At 39.5% G+C, this 13,389-nt stretch overlaps 1 protein-coding gene across 1 annotated transcript in view; it reads right to left on the reverse strand.

The window, feature by feature from the left end:
* The window catches only part of SAMD12 (sterile alpha motif domain containing 12), a 174,912-nt gene that overhangs the window by 151,416 nt on the left and 10,107 nt on the right, over positions 1-13,389 (reverse strand). Inside the window, exon 2 of the mRNA XM_033067301.1 lies at positions 5,663-5,838. Coding sequence (XP_032923192.1) covers positions 5,663-5,838 — 176 coding nt within the window. The remainder of the gene's footprint in view (positions 1-5,662; positions 5,839-13,389) is intronic.

Raw genomic sequence — 13,389 nt, forward strand, 5'->3', positions numbered from 1 at the left:
GAAATCCTGCTGTAAAAATGTGGACCTTCATATTAAACTATTTATAGCAAGAATGGATGATACGGCAACGGCAAAAATCATGCTACAACAAGAATGTAATTGGATTTTGAATCAGACATTTGTCCTCCTGTGGTAAACTGGCTTACAGGATCCCAAGAGAGAGATGTTTCTTTTTTTTCCTTGGTTATGAGAGTGTGGATTCTGAACTAAGCAGCTGTATTTTGCACTACAGGGTTACTTTAGCATTTCATTCACTCCCATGAAATCCCAGAATGATAAACAAAACATCACTCTCGGTGGCTTGAAATGCACAAAGTCACCCAGCACTGCTGCTTCACAGCTCAGGATAAGAGGTTTGTTCACTGCATGGTTCTGAAACTTCAGGCTTCAGCCAGAGGTCACAACAAATGTGAATGACAGGCTGAGAGAGGAAGGGATGTATGCACATCAGGCAATTCAGCCACAGATTTACATAGATACTTATAACCATGCAACACAAGAAAAAGTGCATTAAACATGAAGATAGAAGCAGGCACACTAACTATTGTGTATTAGTAATAATCCCAGAATGAGGCACTAGAAATGTACATTGTCCTGAAGTGCAATTATTTCAGCTGTGTGATAGCAACATTTACCAAATATTTTTAAACCTACTTCAGACATTTTATACTGAGATTCTGTGCCTATTTCTGTTAGTCATAAAGAAGACCCAATGCAATAAGTGCGTCTTTTACTCTTTTTTGTAATTTTTTGACAAAAATTGTCACTATCTCAGAATATCAGAATTGGGAGAGGAAAAATAAAAATCACATTCACACCATATCAATTGACTTTCACTGTGTTGATCTGATGTGGACACTGGTAACCTGTTAACTACTTTTCCACAGAAGTAAGCTAAGAAAAGTAAACTACCTATCAGTAAAGTAACATTTCTCCATCCAGGGTCAGCACCTCACTCAGAAGCACACAGAGATCTGCAATTCAAACATCCTGACACACAATTTTAAAGCAGAATCTGGAGGAGCTAAACAGCTCAGCTGGGGTTTTGCTGAAGAGAAAAATGTCTATTAATTCTAATCAGTTCAATCTGGGTTATTTTTCCCATATCCTGTGACCATCTTGAAGTCTCACAAGAGGAAGACAATAGGAAGACAACACAAAATGGTAAAACCTCATAGCCCCAGTTTAGTGGCACTGGTGTTTCTCAACTGCAAAAAAAAGATTAAAAAAAAAAAGTGGGGGTTTGGGGATGGTTGGAAGGAATCATATAATGGTTTGAGTTGAAAGGGACCATAATAATCATATAGTTCCAACCCCCTGCTGTGGGGGTTGCTTAGAGCCTCACCCAGACTGGTCTAATACACCTTTTCTCATCCAACCCATTTGATAAGCTTGACCAAAAAGGATAAACACTGTGAAGCAGAAGCCACTGATTAAAAACTGGAGAATTCTTCAAGAACATTACTTTTCCTAATCTCTTGTTAGAGAACAATACCAGGACATTTTTTTCATTTAAATAACTGACAAAATTTTAATATTTCTAGGAATTCTAGAACACTTTTGTCACTCAAAAGCCTTACTCTTTTGGTGCTCAGTTTTCACCACACGCTTGACACTCTTCACCCCTCCCAAATACTTTCTGATCAGAGCAGATCCCTCCCAGGGAAGCCAGAGGAGCTCTTTCCACCCCAGTCATTCCTGAACTGAGCCTAGTAAGCAGAGATGAATTCTTTTCCTTCTGGTACTGAGTTCAGTCAGTCCTTCAGTGTTGTTCAACGTAATTTTTAAAAAAAGGGTTTTTTAAAAAAAGCAAAAGCAACCAAAAGAACTAATGAGCTACACTGCAACAAAACATAGTCCACTGGTGTCTAGATAGCACTTACCAACAGAAGACAAGATAAAAGATTTTCACTTTTTTTACCAGTTGCTTTTCAGAGTTTTCATGAACATTTTAAAGGACTGTTAATTTCTCTCGAGTCAGATAAAAAAACCTGCAATTGCTAACACAGCATAAAAAGCCTAACAGCAGTAGTTGCCATTAAAAAGCTTTTATTATTTGGTATTGCTGCTACCACATAATGAGACAAAATGTGTCACCAGATATGCACACCTTACGTAGGAAAGAACTCCCTGAATAAATAACCTCCTAATGAGCGACGGCCCAAATCTGGGTCTCACTCTCACCATCAACAAGGTTTTGTGAGTGCATCATGTGGGAGGACTCGATAGAAGTCAATACTGCTGTAAGAAATCATTTTCTGAATCGACTTAGAAAAACTGCCTTGTGTTAAAGCCTATACTCAGAGAAGTACAGGATTCCAAAAGTATTGTAAAACCTTGGTTAGCTTGTTTTTAACAGAACTCTACCCTGTGACTATGGTATTAAAACCAAACAGATTAGACATAAGAGCCAGAAGTAGCATTTCAATGAAAAAAGATAAGAATTCCAAAAAACATACATAACAGGGGTTAAATATAGGTGGTGGTAAAGAAATAATTTATATTTTAAAAATGTTTATTAAAAACCCATCCTTTTCTCCAGTGACTTTTACTGTTCTGTGAAAGTGACCACTCAACCACCTGAATTGTTTTTATATATCAGGAATGCTGGAAAATCAGTTACTGATCAAGAAAATGTGTATACTGAAGCATTCTTACACTTCATGTATTTTCCTTAATTGGTATTCTATCCTGTACATTATCAGAGTCTGGCTAGATTATGGACATCTATTTAGCTATGAATAATCTTGATGGTTTTGGCCTTGCTCATATTTGTAACAAGGTGGTTCCTTAGGGAACCAGTTGAGGGAGACTAACATCATAGTTCCATTTCCCATTATAATTCTGCCTCAGTCAGCCTATAAATATTAGATTTCATATTCATCAGGAACTTATAAATGAGTGATTCTTCACTGGAGCTACAGTTTCTGTTGTCTGCATCCCAAATATAGATCCCACTTGTACTCCCATATTTATGTTACAGTAGCTGCATAAAAAGGAATTTTAAATCTGTCTGTAACCCATGAGTTACTATCGTTCTTTAATCCCATAGCTGAGGACAGAAAAGGAAGGACACACTTCATTAGAAAGTGTTTCTTTGGACAGCAAAAACAGATGTTTAAAGTACTGGAAGTGGTCTTGATGACAAATTAGAAAGTTGAAAGCAGGAACAAGAGCCTAGGGGGCATCTTAAATTCTATTCAATACATTGCACTGCTTTGTGCAAGACAGGTCTCACTACTGTGAATATCAGGTATATGTTGATATTATTTGAATACATAGGACTGCAAAGAAAACCTTTTTAAAAATAACTGTGCAATGGAAATATAAAACAAATGGCTCTGTTCACAATGTTTTATTTGTACTATCCTGAATTCCTGCTCACCTTTCCACTGTACATATATGATTGCATGGATAAAGTTTCCTAATGGTAGCTTAATTCAACTCTTAAAGCTACGCAAGCTCAAGTCCAACTCCATATTCACATGTTAAAGGACAAAGTAAAATAATATTTAAGGCAGAACAAGCCAGAAAAGACAGGCCACCTCAGGCTATAACATATGAATCCAGATGAAAAACATCATTAAATTAAAACACACATAAAAGACAACGTTACTAACAAGGCAGTAATAAATTTAGAAAAATAGCCTGTTACATTTGCTTTATGCTACTGTGTTAAGCTTATTCCATTCAGCAAAAATTCAGTTTTTTCATTTGTTTTTAAATGTGAAGCATGCCCACTTTTCTAAATAAAGCTACTGCAATCAGATGTGGGGAACCAATAGCTGATTTCAGTACTTTGAGAACACCACACTTCCCCTCCTCCCCAGCTATCTCCAGCAAGGATAGCCTGTTCTATATCCATCAGTCCTACAATCACAGCTCAGACAGTGAAAACAGGCTCCCTTATGTTAAATCACTGATGTATTTCACTCTCATTTTTCATAAGGATAAGTCCTTTGCAAGCAAAGACAAGTTTGATATGACTGAATTCCATGCCAACTACATGTGAGCCCATTCGCAATTGGGAGCCCTATTGCACCATTTAGCTTCTTCACTCTCAAGCTTCTAAGATCTCCAGATTTAACACACCTCCTCAGCTTTCAATATGGGGCAGATTTTCATCTGCTGATGTTGAAACATAAGCAGGCTTAGCTTGCCTTTGTGAAAAGCTGGGCAAATGCCTTATTAGCTGAGCTTTGTCTCAAAACCCATCCAAAATCTGGTGGTCTTGCTACCAAATGGATATTTCAAAGCAGTAACCCAAAACCTCTTCTCCAAGAGTTCATGACAAATCAGCAAGGTGCTTGATAATTGGCTACCAAACAAACTGCAAGTAGCAGGGCTTTTTTAATTGTTCCAAGCCTGTAATGCAGGATCTAGTTTCATGCATTAAGTCAGAATTAAATGAGTTAAATTGTATTAATTTTAAACTAGATATTTTAGATAAAAATTAAAATGGAGAATTCATACCAAGCCTTTATTGTCAGGGTAACTGCTCAAAACATTTAATACTATTTTATTCTAAAAGTGAAATATATCACAACCATATGTGCATTATTTTTTAGGTTTATTGTACTGTTGGCAGTAGGAATTACTCCTATTTGTTCAGTCATTGAAATAATTTCTATTGCCTTTTTGAACCTGTAAAAAACCCACTCATTTTATTTGCTCTAATAACTCTCAAAGTGTCAGATTCAGTAACAACTCAATTTTCCACTCTGCAGAAATTACCCCCAAAACCCTGGTTTTAGGCCTTTAAGAATCAAAAAGACTGATAAGGTTTTTAAAGAATGTTTCCCAATTATTTTATAACATTCTCTTATCTTTCCCTTAACCCTGAGACCAGCTTCCTTGTTTAAAGCCTGGTGCTAGTAATGCCAAGCTTGTGGGTTCAATCCCCGTACGGGTTATTCACTCGAGAATTGGATTTGATGATCCTTGTGGGGTTCTTTCCAACTCAGAATATCCTGTGATTCCAGTAAAAAATGTATGTAGTATGACAAATTATTGTCCTATACCAAAATATCTGGAGTATACACATACACTTGTACTTGGTAGTCAAGTCTGCTGCACTCATACAAGAAGTAGAAGCTTATGAGTAAGAACAGACATATTTGTTCTTAGGAACTCATCTCTAAAATGTGTTTGCTCACTGTCATATCAGATAGGGAAGAACTTGCCTGGTATTTTACCTAAAATGAGTTAACAGATTATTAAAAGCAATCACCCATATAAAAGTCCACGTATTCATATATCCATAGAACTTTTCCCCTCCTTTACCTGCCCCAAGTAAAAATAAATAAGCAAAAAAACAAACAAACAAAAAAAAAAACCTCAAGAAAAACATATCTGTGCCCATTCTGTTTATTACCCAAGTTATTTGGAAAAAGAGTCTCCATAGTGCCTGAAAAAGAGAGATCCCATTATTTTAATTATCTTCATTTAGAGCAATAAAAGAATAGTGCAATATCCAAGATATATGTATGCTACAACTCCACAGCCATACCTGCTTCTATAACATCCACTTCCTCTGACTGTTATTTTTACACTCTTTATATCTCTTTAACAGGATGATAAATGCTTTTTAAGCAGAAGCCAGAATCTCAAGGAGCCTGAATTCTTAAAGACTCATCAAAATAAAGAAGGCAATCCCACCTACCTTAGATATTTCCGACTCCACTTGTCTCTTGGGTGTGTCTTTTGACTCAGGGCCTTTTGGAGTACCAGTGCTCTTAACTGTGGGTGAATCAACTCCTTCGCCTTCAAGCTGCAGATTAATACCTTCTGTGGGGACAGGGTGATCAATACCATTTGGATTCAGATTGCAATGGACAGCTAGGAAAAAAATATGAGAAACACTGCTTTAGGAAAGAAGAACCCAATGGTTCAAATGTTTAGCACTAACTACTGAGAAGTACCATGTAGTAACCAGAGCTATGTCAGACCAAAGCAAATGAACCACTTGTACCTTGATGTGTATTCAAGGTGAGATATTTGAGAAAGAAAATGAGAGGAATGCAGCACTGTATAAATTTATTTAGTGCAGGCTACCATGTGGAACTGTGCTCTGCTGGATTCACCGGAGCATTCAAGACCCTCAACTTGAAGATTTTATTAAATGCTCATCATCCAACCATAACTTTTTTCCTTTCTAGGCAAACAAGTCGAAGGTTTTCTATTACATTTTCAATTCCTACAATATTCTAGGTGTTAAAGAATGTGGGATAAGCAAGCTGCGCACAAAAAAATCAGCAAGTCAGTCTCTGTACAGAGTAATGACTTATCCAGCTGATTATCTCTCCTTCGGTCCTTTGTACCACTGCAAGTTACCACCTACACCATCCTAACAAGCAAGAGAGATGTACTCCCTAGGAGTATATAATGAGGCAGAGACTAATGACAGCAGAATAAGGAAAGCATCCAGAGGAAAAAATAAAACAAATGCAAACCATGCAACAGAAATGCCCATTTAGAACTATGGCAGGTCCTTGTTTTCTGCCCAAATCTTCACCGTTTCAGCACTCACACAGATAGTAGCGATTTTAAAAATGTGTGGATCCTGAGGCAACTTCCCCTTTATATGACTTGACTTTTGCATTTATGTTCCTGCATAACTGGGCTACTTTTAGCGCTATTGTAACTAATGGTCCCAACTTCCCCTGCACAAAAGAACTTTGCTCAGATACAGTGGTGCAATGTTTGACAGATCTGAATAGAAACCTAAACTACAATGTACAGCCAAAATAAAAGCTTCCCTTTCACTCTTGCTTGGCTTAGAAGCAAAGGGTCTTTAACCATAGCCTGTTTTGAAAATCTATTCATCTTAAATCCTAGAGTCTTAATTGAAAATGTTGAGTCTAAGTTACAGCAATTCCTTGGTACAGAATTAAAGCAGAGGCCAAAATGTTGATCATTTTCCCTTGGGATCTTTAAAAACATCCAAATATTTCTAAAAGATAAGTGATCTCTGCAACCACTACAATATCTACATCTGCAAGCTAAGTTCTCCTATGGGAACTCAGAAAGAAATTTGACTCTACGGTTTATATTTATTTAGTGTGCCTCAAGACACCAAAAAAATTCTCTCTCCTAGATTATATCCACCTACTATTTTCTAGCTCCTCTAGGATCATAGTTACCAACCTGAAAAAAACAACTACTAACAACTTCTTTGCCTATCCTCCAGATCACAGAAAGATAGATGTGATCCACCAAGACTGACTATTTTCACAGCACAATGAGAATAAAAACTGTTCTGTTTGTAACCTAATTAATTCCACCCTGCACAAAAAAATGCAAATCTTAACCAACCTGCAAAAGTACTCCCAGCAATTCCTGCTCCAGCAACGGCTGAACAGCAGTGAAAAGACATTTGGTATTGAATGCAATCCATAAAAGTCCCTGCCACTGTCTTTTGCAAGGATCTTGCCTAGGTGAATAGGAAGACTCCTAGAGCCACCTTTGAAACCCTAACACACTACAGCAACCTTCCGAAACAGGCAGTTTTCAGCTGTCAGCCCAGTTCCAGTGCTCACCAAAGAGAAATTACATAGCACAGTGGCACTTAAAACTGCCTGGAAGGACACTGACAGCAACAAGTTACCTGTGAATTGCAACTCCTCCCTTCCCAGAGCTCTCAAACAATAGAGATTAGGGAGAAGGGTGGCATGGGATGAACAAGGAGACCCTTGTGGGCTATGGCACTAATTTACCATGCATTAGAGGGAGCAAATGATACAGATTTCGATACCATGGCAGCATGATGACTAACCTTCTCTCCTTCTATGTATAACCACATGACACACTTGATGGATGAGGGAAAGGCTGTGGATGTTGTCTACCTGGACTTTAGTAAGATACTGTCTCCCACAGCAGTTTCTCTTCTCCTGGCTTGGATTGGTGTACTGCTTTACTGGGTAAAAACCTGGCTGAGTGGCCAGACCCAGAGAGTGGTGGTGAATGGAGTTATATCAAACTTCTGACTGGTCACAAGTGGTATTCCCCAGGGCCAGTTCTATTTAATATATATCAAGTTATAGCAATATCTATCATGTCTGGATGAGGGGATCAATGGTACCCTCAGAAAGTTTAAAGATGACACCAAGTTGGTTGGGAGTGTTGATCTGCTGGAAGGTAGGAGGGCTCTACACAGGAATCTGGACAGTCTGGAGTCATGGCCCAAGGCCAGTGGTGTGAGGTTCAACAAGGCCAAGTTCTGGGTCACAACAACCCCAGGCAGTCCTACAGGATGAGGAACAGTGGCTGGAAAGCTGCCCTTGGAAAAGGACCTGGGAGTGCTGGTGACAGTGACTGAACATGAAGCCAGCTGTGCCCAGGTGGCCAAGAAGGCCAATGGCATCCTGGCCTGGATCAGAAACTGTGGAGCCAGCAGGACCAGAGGACCAGGGCAGTGACTGTCCCCTGTACTCAGCACTGGTGAGGCCACACCTCAAGTCCTGTGTCCAGTTCTGGGCCCCTCAGTACAAGAAGGGCATTGAGGGGCAGAGCTCATCCAGAGAAGGGCAAAGGAGCTGGGGAAGGGTCTGGAGCACAAGTCTGATGAGCAACAGCTGAGGGAGCTGGGGGTGTTTATCCTGGAGATAAGGAGGCTCAGGGGAGACCTTGTCACTCTCTACAGCTCCCTGAAAGGAGGCTGGAGCAAGGTGGGGTTTAGTCTCCTCCCCCAGGTAACAAGGGACAGGATCAGAGGAAAAGTCCTCAGGTTGTGCTAGGGGAAGTTTAGATTGGATATTAGGAAAAATTTCTTCATGGAAAGGGTTGTCAGGCATTGGAACAGGCTGCCCAGGGAAGCAGGGGAGTCACTATCCCTGAAAGTATTTTAAAAAACATATAGCCATGGCACTTGAGGACACGGTTTAGTGGTGGACTTGTCAGTGCTGGGTTAAGGGTAGGACTTGATTTTAAAGCTCTTTTCCAACTTCAATGGTTTTATAAATCTATAAGCACTTGGATGGCTTAAAAATAAAATAAGTCACTTGGCAAGATGCTGCTTGACTCTTAGCCCATCATGCATTTAAGAGTAATGAATGCTAGTGCTTTTTCAGCAATGTCTTTTACTGGGCTCCTTCAGGATAAAAAACAGAAAAAAACGGAAGACGTTGCTAGCAATTACACAGATGCCCACTGCCTTTTAACTGAAAACTGGTGAGTGGTTAAAAGAAACACAAGCTGTCTTAGGGGACTTTTCCGTAGTTGCTAATATTGAAGGCAGAAGTGGGGAGAGAGAACTTTTTTATTTTCTAGGGGTATTAATCTTGCAAGGAGAACAAGTATCTTAGTGGTCACTTGGCAAAGCTTATCTTTCTTTATCATGTTACATCTTTAGGTAGCCAGCTCTATTATTTTCTTCTAGTGCTACCTCCAACCCTCAGCCACACAGAGTATAGGAACAAGGAGTATTTCCTTGCATGGGTCTGTTATTTCCTGTTACCACACAGAATACATAGATCCATCTTTGTGGCAGACAGTGGTGGAGCTCTTGCCTCCTTTTAAATGTCAATACAAACCAAAACAGTTCCCTTTTAAGATCTGTTAAAGGCAGTGAAAGAGGTCAATGTCTGGTCAATAATTTATTCTCTTCTTAAATCTACATCTTTTATAATTTCAGTTAGATAAGGTCAGCTCTAAACCCAGGATCAACTACTGGGGCTTGGTGGGCTGACAGCACCCAGGGCTAACATCCCATAGAACTGAGTCTAAACAGCTCTTAGCAAATAATCACAAACCACTAACTTCACCAAAGCCCAAGTGCTCCAACACTCTTAGCTGACACATTCTTAAATTTCTTTTAGGATTTAATGGCATTCATCTGGACAAAAATCTTTCTCCAGACAAAGTAGTTTCTGGCTAAAATTTTGTTCAGACCATTACTTCTCTTTACCCTGGTACTGGTTAACACTAGCTCATCCTGCCCTCTCCATTAAGACCATTCTCCTACACTGCTCCTTTGACAATATCCCTACTGCCTCAGCACCTCTTCATTCTACCAAACTGCATCCATCTCATCAGTCCCAAATTTTAACAGTTCATTAAGACAAACACCCTCCAAATCAGCCTAATACCACTATCAGCAGGATCATTAGATTTTGAAACAGAACCGCTTCCAATATTCTTTCATACAATCTCAGTATTCATATATCATCCACATCTCAGTAATACAACCCTTCATCCAGATTCAGATCACTTATATTCTCCTTTCCCTGCTGAAAATCCCACCTCAGTTGATTAATCTCTCTTCACACTCCCCCAATAATTGTTGTTCAACTTGTATTGAAAGCCTTCTGTAGTGGGAACTCATTTCTTTTTGAGGAAGGAGGGTGGATGTTCTATAGAGCTCTGACTGCACAGCAACAAGCACATAATGAATGGTGCTGGCTGACACAATAACATAGATCCACAGATTACATTTATGAAACAAAACATTATTTAAAACAAAGGTACTTAAGTACTCTTGTACTCCTAACCTCATGGCAGAGCTGAATCCAATGAAAAATATCCACTTTTCCAGAACCTAAAAAGACTGCTGAGAGAACTCTTGAAAAACTCTGCCAAGTTATGAGAGTGAAAAGCTCCGTGAGAAAAATAGTAAGCAGAACATCCAAAACAGAAAAATGACCCCATATCTGTCCTTAAAAACTAGGATGCAATACACCGGGTATTTTTTATATATGACAAAACACAAACTCAAGTCCTTTCCAGGTATACAGAGCAAGGTAATTTGTTGCCCTGCAGAAGCTGGCCCATATATGTGAGCCAGTTCAGGGTGCACATGCAATTTCAAAGAAGAGGTAAAGAGCTCACAGGGCAACAAGAATGCTCTGCCTCCCCAGCTACCTTCCTCCCATGCATGCCTTCCTCCCAGATGGCAAGCAGCCAAGAGACAGCTTGTCTGAGTATGCTTGATGGTACACAGAAGTCACCAAGAGCCATCTTAAGTTACTGGCATCTGGGGCAAGCCTTGTATTTTCCTAGAGGGTACTCTGTGAATACTGTCTGGAAAAAAGCCTGAAGGCACTCTTCAAAACACAGCCTTGATATATCCAAAGTTTTGCATGGACAGATGGAAAGTCTTTGTCTCTCCATCTGCAGGCTCAAGGCTTAGCAGATAAATCTATGATCAATCGGTACCTCTGTGCACTCACTGCCTACTGTGTCAAACATTTCATAACTACATGTTTCAGTGGGAATACTGCTGGCTGCTTAAAACTTTAGGCAGATCAATTAAGGCTACATTAAAGTGTATTTGGCAAGTACTTGAGTTACATGCAATAACAATTGTTCTATTCTAAAAAGTGATCAAGTAAAAATAGCATCTTCTTACTCATGTGCCCTGTTCTGTGTGCATCATAGTCATATGCTAGCTTTTGCTATTCAGAGACAAAAAGCAGGCACAGGAGATATCCACCCAACCTCTAACAATCCTTACAAAACTTTCATGCGTATTCATTCCACAGACTTAGCTGCACAATGCTAAGAGGTAAGTCCATACAATCCACCTGCTACTCCCACCATAAAATGCCACACTGTTGAAAAGTACAGACAAAAGTTCATCCATATAGTCTGAATGTTAACAAACTCAGGCTGGACATAGCAGGGACTTTACAAAAAGAATCCAAATATCTTTTCAGTCATTTCAGTAGTCAAAAAGATTTATCAAGTATTTCTAGGGAAAAAGACCTTTGGACAGCAGCTCTTGCTGGACTTGTTCCTTCCATCTCTGCCCATTTCTTTGTCAAAAGCAAATCAAACACCCAACCACATCAAATTTTGCAGTCAGCATTTTCAATGAGAGTTCTATATACTTCCAGATGCTGCATTTCAATCCAGAGAAGCCAGACAGAATCCCTGAGGCTTTTTGCTTGCCTTTACTCACAACCTGCTTTACCTGGGTTGATCAGAGACAAGACATTCACACTGAAAACACTGAAGTCTTTTCTAGATTGAGATCCATCCTTACACTCACCAAATCAGCAAGACAGATCTGCACTGCAAAGCCCTTTTTGTATTTCAAGAAACTTATACATACTTTATTAGTAGCTCTGCATATCCCAAGAAAACATGGGATTATTTCAAAGATATCTGACCTGAACAGTTAGTACCACTTCTATAATAGTAAAAAACAAGATTAAAAACAGCAAATAAAGATAGTTTTAATTTGTACTATAAAATTTAGGACCATTTTAACTATTTTGTCTGGCAGAAATTTCTTCCATAGTAATGAGTTTCTGTAATTCCTATGGATGGTCCATCTGCCTTATCAATCAGCTTCTAGTTTTAAGAAACTGTCTGGCTTCTGCCTACCAGAACTACTTCTCCATACAGTCCTCTCTCCACCTAATGTAAATTTGCACAATTCTCCCAAAACAACACTTGGAACCAGCTGAAAACGCAGTCAAAGTTTCATCTGAATACAATCTGCTGCTTATGTTGCAACCTAGCAAATACTGCTGGCAACCTGCTGAGCAAGTAAATTCAGGATTTTGCCCACTTTGTTCCTCAAATGTGTCTATCTAATGGCCACCAAATCAGCAGCACTCACACAGAGTAAAAAAGCTCAGCAAATCAGTCAGGACTTTCCTACTTCACATGAATTTATCACAAACCAGCAAGGCTGAAATTCCAAAGTCCTTAACTGAAGTAATATTGGTGTCTAGCTATCGGCTTCTGTTGGTCAGCATCAAAAAGCAGCAGCAGCAGTAAGCAATTCCAAACATGCTGTGCCAAAAGGCAGGCCAGTATTGAGCTGTGAGTGCACTGTAAACTGCTGCTATGGATGAGCAGTACCTGTAGATTAGCATACAAAGCCCAGACAAACACAGGCAGCAAGGCTTGGCAGACAGACACACACCTGTGCCTGCAGGTCCCTCCATGAGTTGCTTGTCCTTCTAGCCTCTTGTTATAATGACTACTAATCATTACTCAATTAGACAAAAACCCAGCTTCTTACAAGACATTAATTTTACAATCAAGTCTTTGTTCAATCAGTGGGACATGCCCAACAGCTGGGCAGTGTCTTGAAGGGCAAGATAAGTGACAGTTCAGCAGCAAGGAACTGAACCAGGTCAGGAGGGCAGGAAGGGCAGAGCAAAGGAGACATAGGTGTAGGAAGTCAACAGAGGCAGAAGGGGATAAAGTGTTCAGAGGAGGAGCATCCATTTTAATTTGTAGCTCTGACTTGTGGGGTTTTGCCTTTTTTACCTCTTTAGAATTATTATTAACAAGAAAATTTAAGGTAATGGCATTCCTGAGACAACCATTCCTGGACATCTCTAGCTAGACAATGGGGCAGTCATCCCATGGTATCAAGCCAATTACTACTATACACCATTCGCTCTCTCCAGAAACAACGAAAAATACCCAAAACTA

The sequence above is a fragment of the Catharus ustulatus genome, chromosome 1 (genome assembly GCF_009819885.2).
Source record: "Catharus ustulatus isolate bCatUst1 chromosome 1, bCatUst1.pri.v2, whole genome shotgun sequence".
In the NCBI taxonomy this organism is placed as follows: Eukaryota; Metazoa; Chordata; class Aves; order Passeriformes; family Turdidae; genus Catharus; species Catharus ustulatus.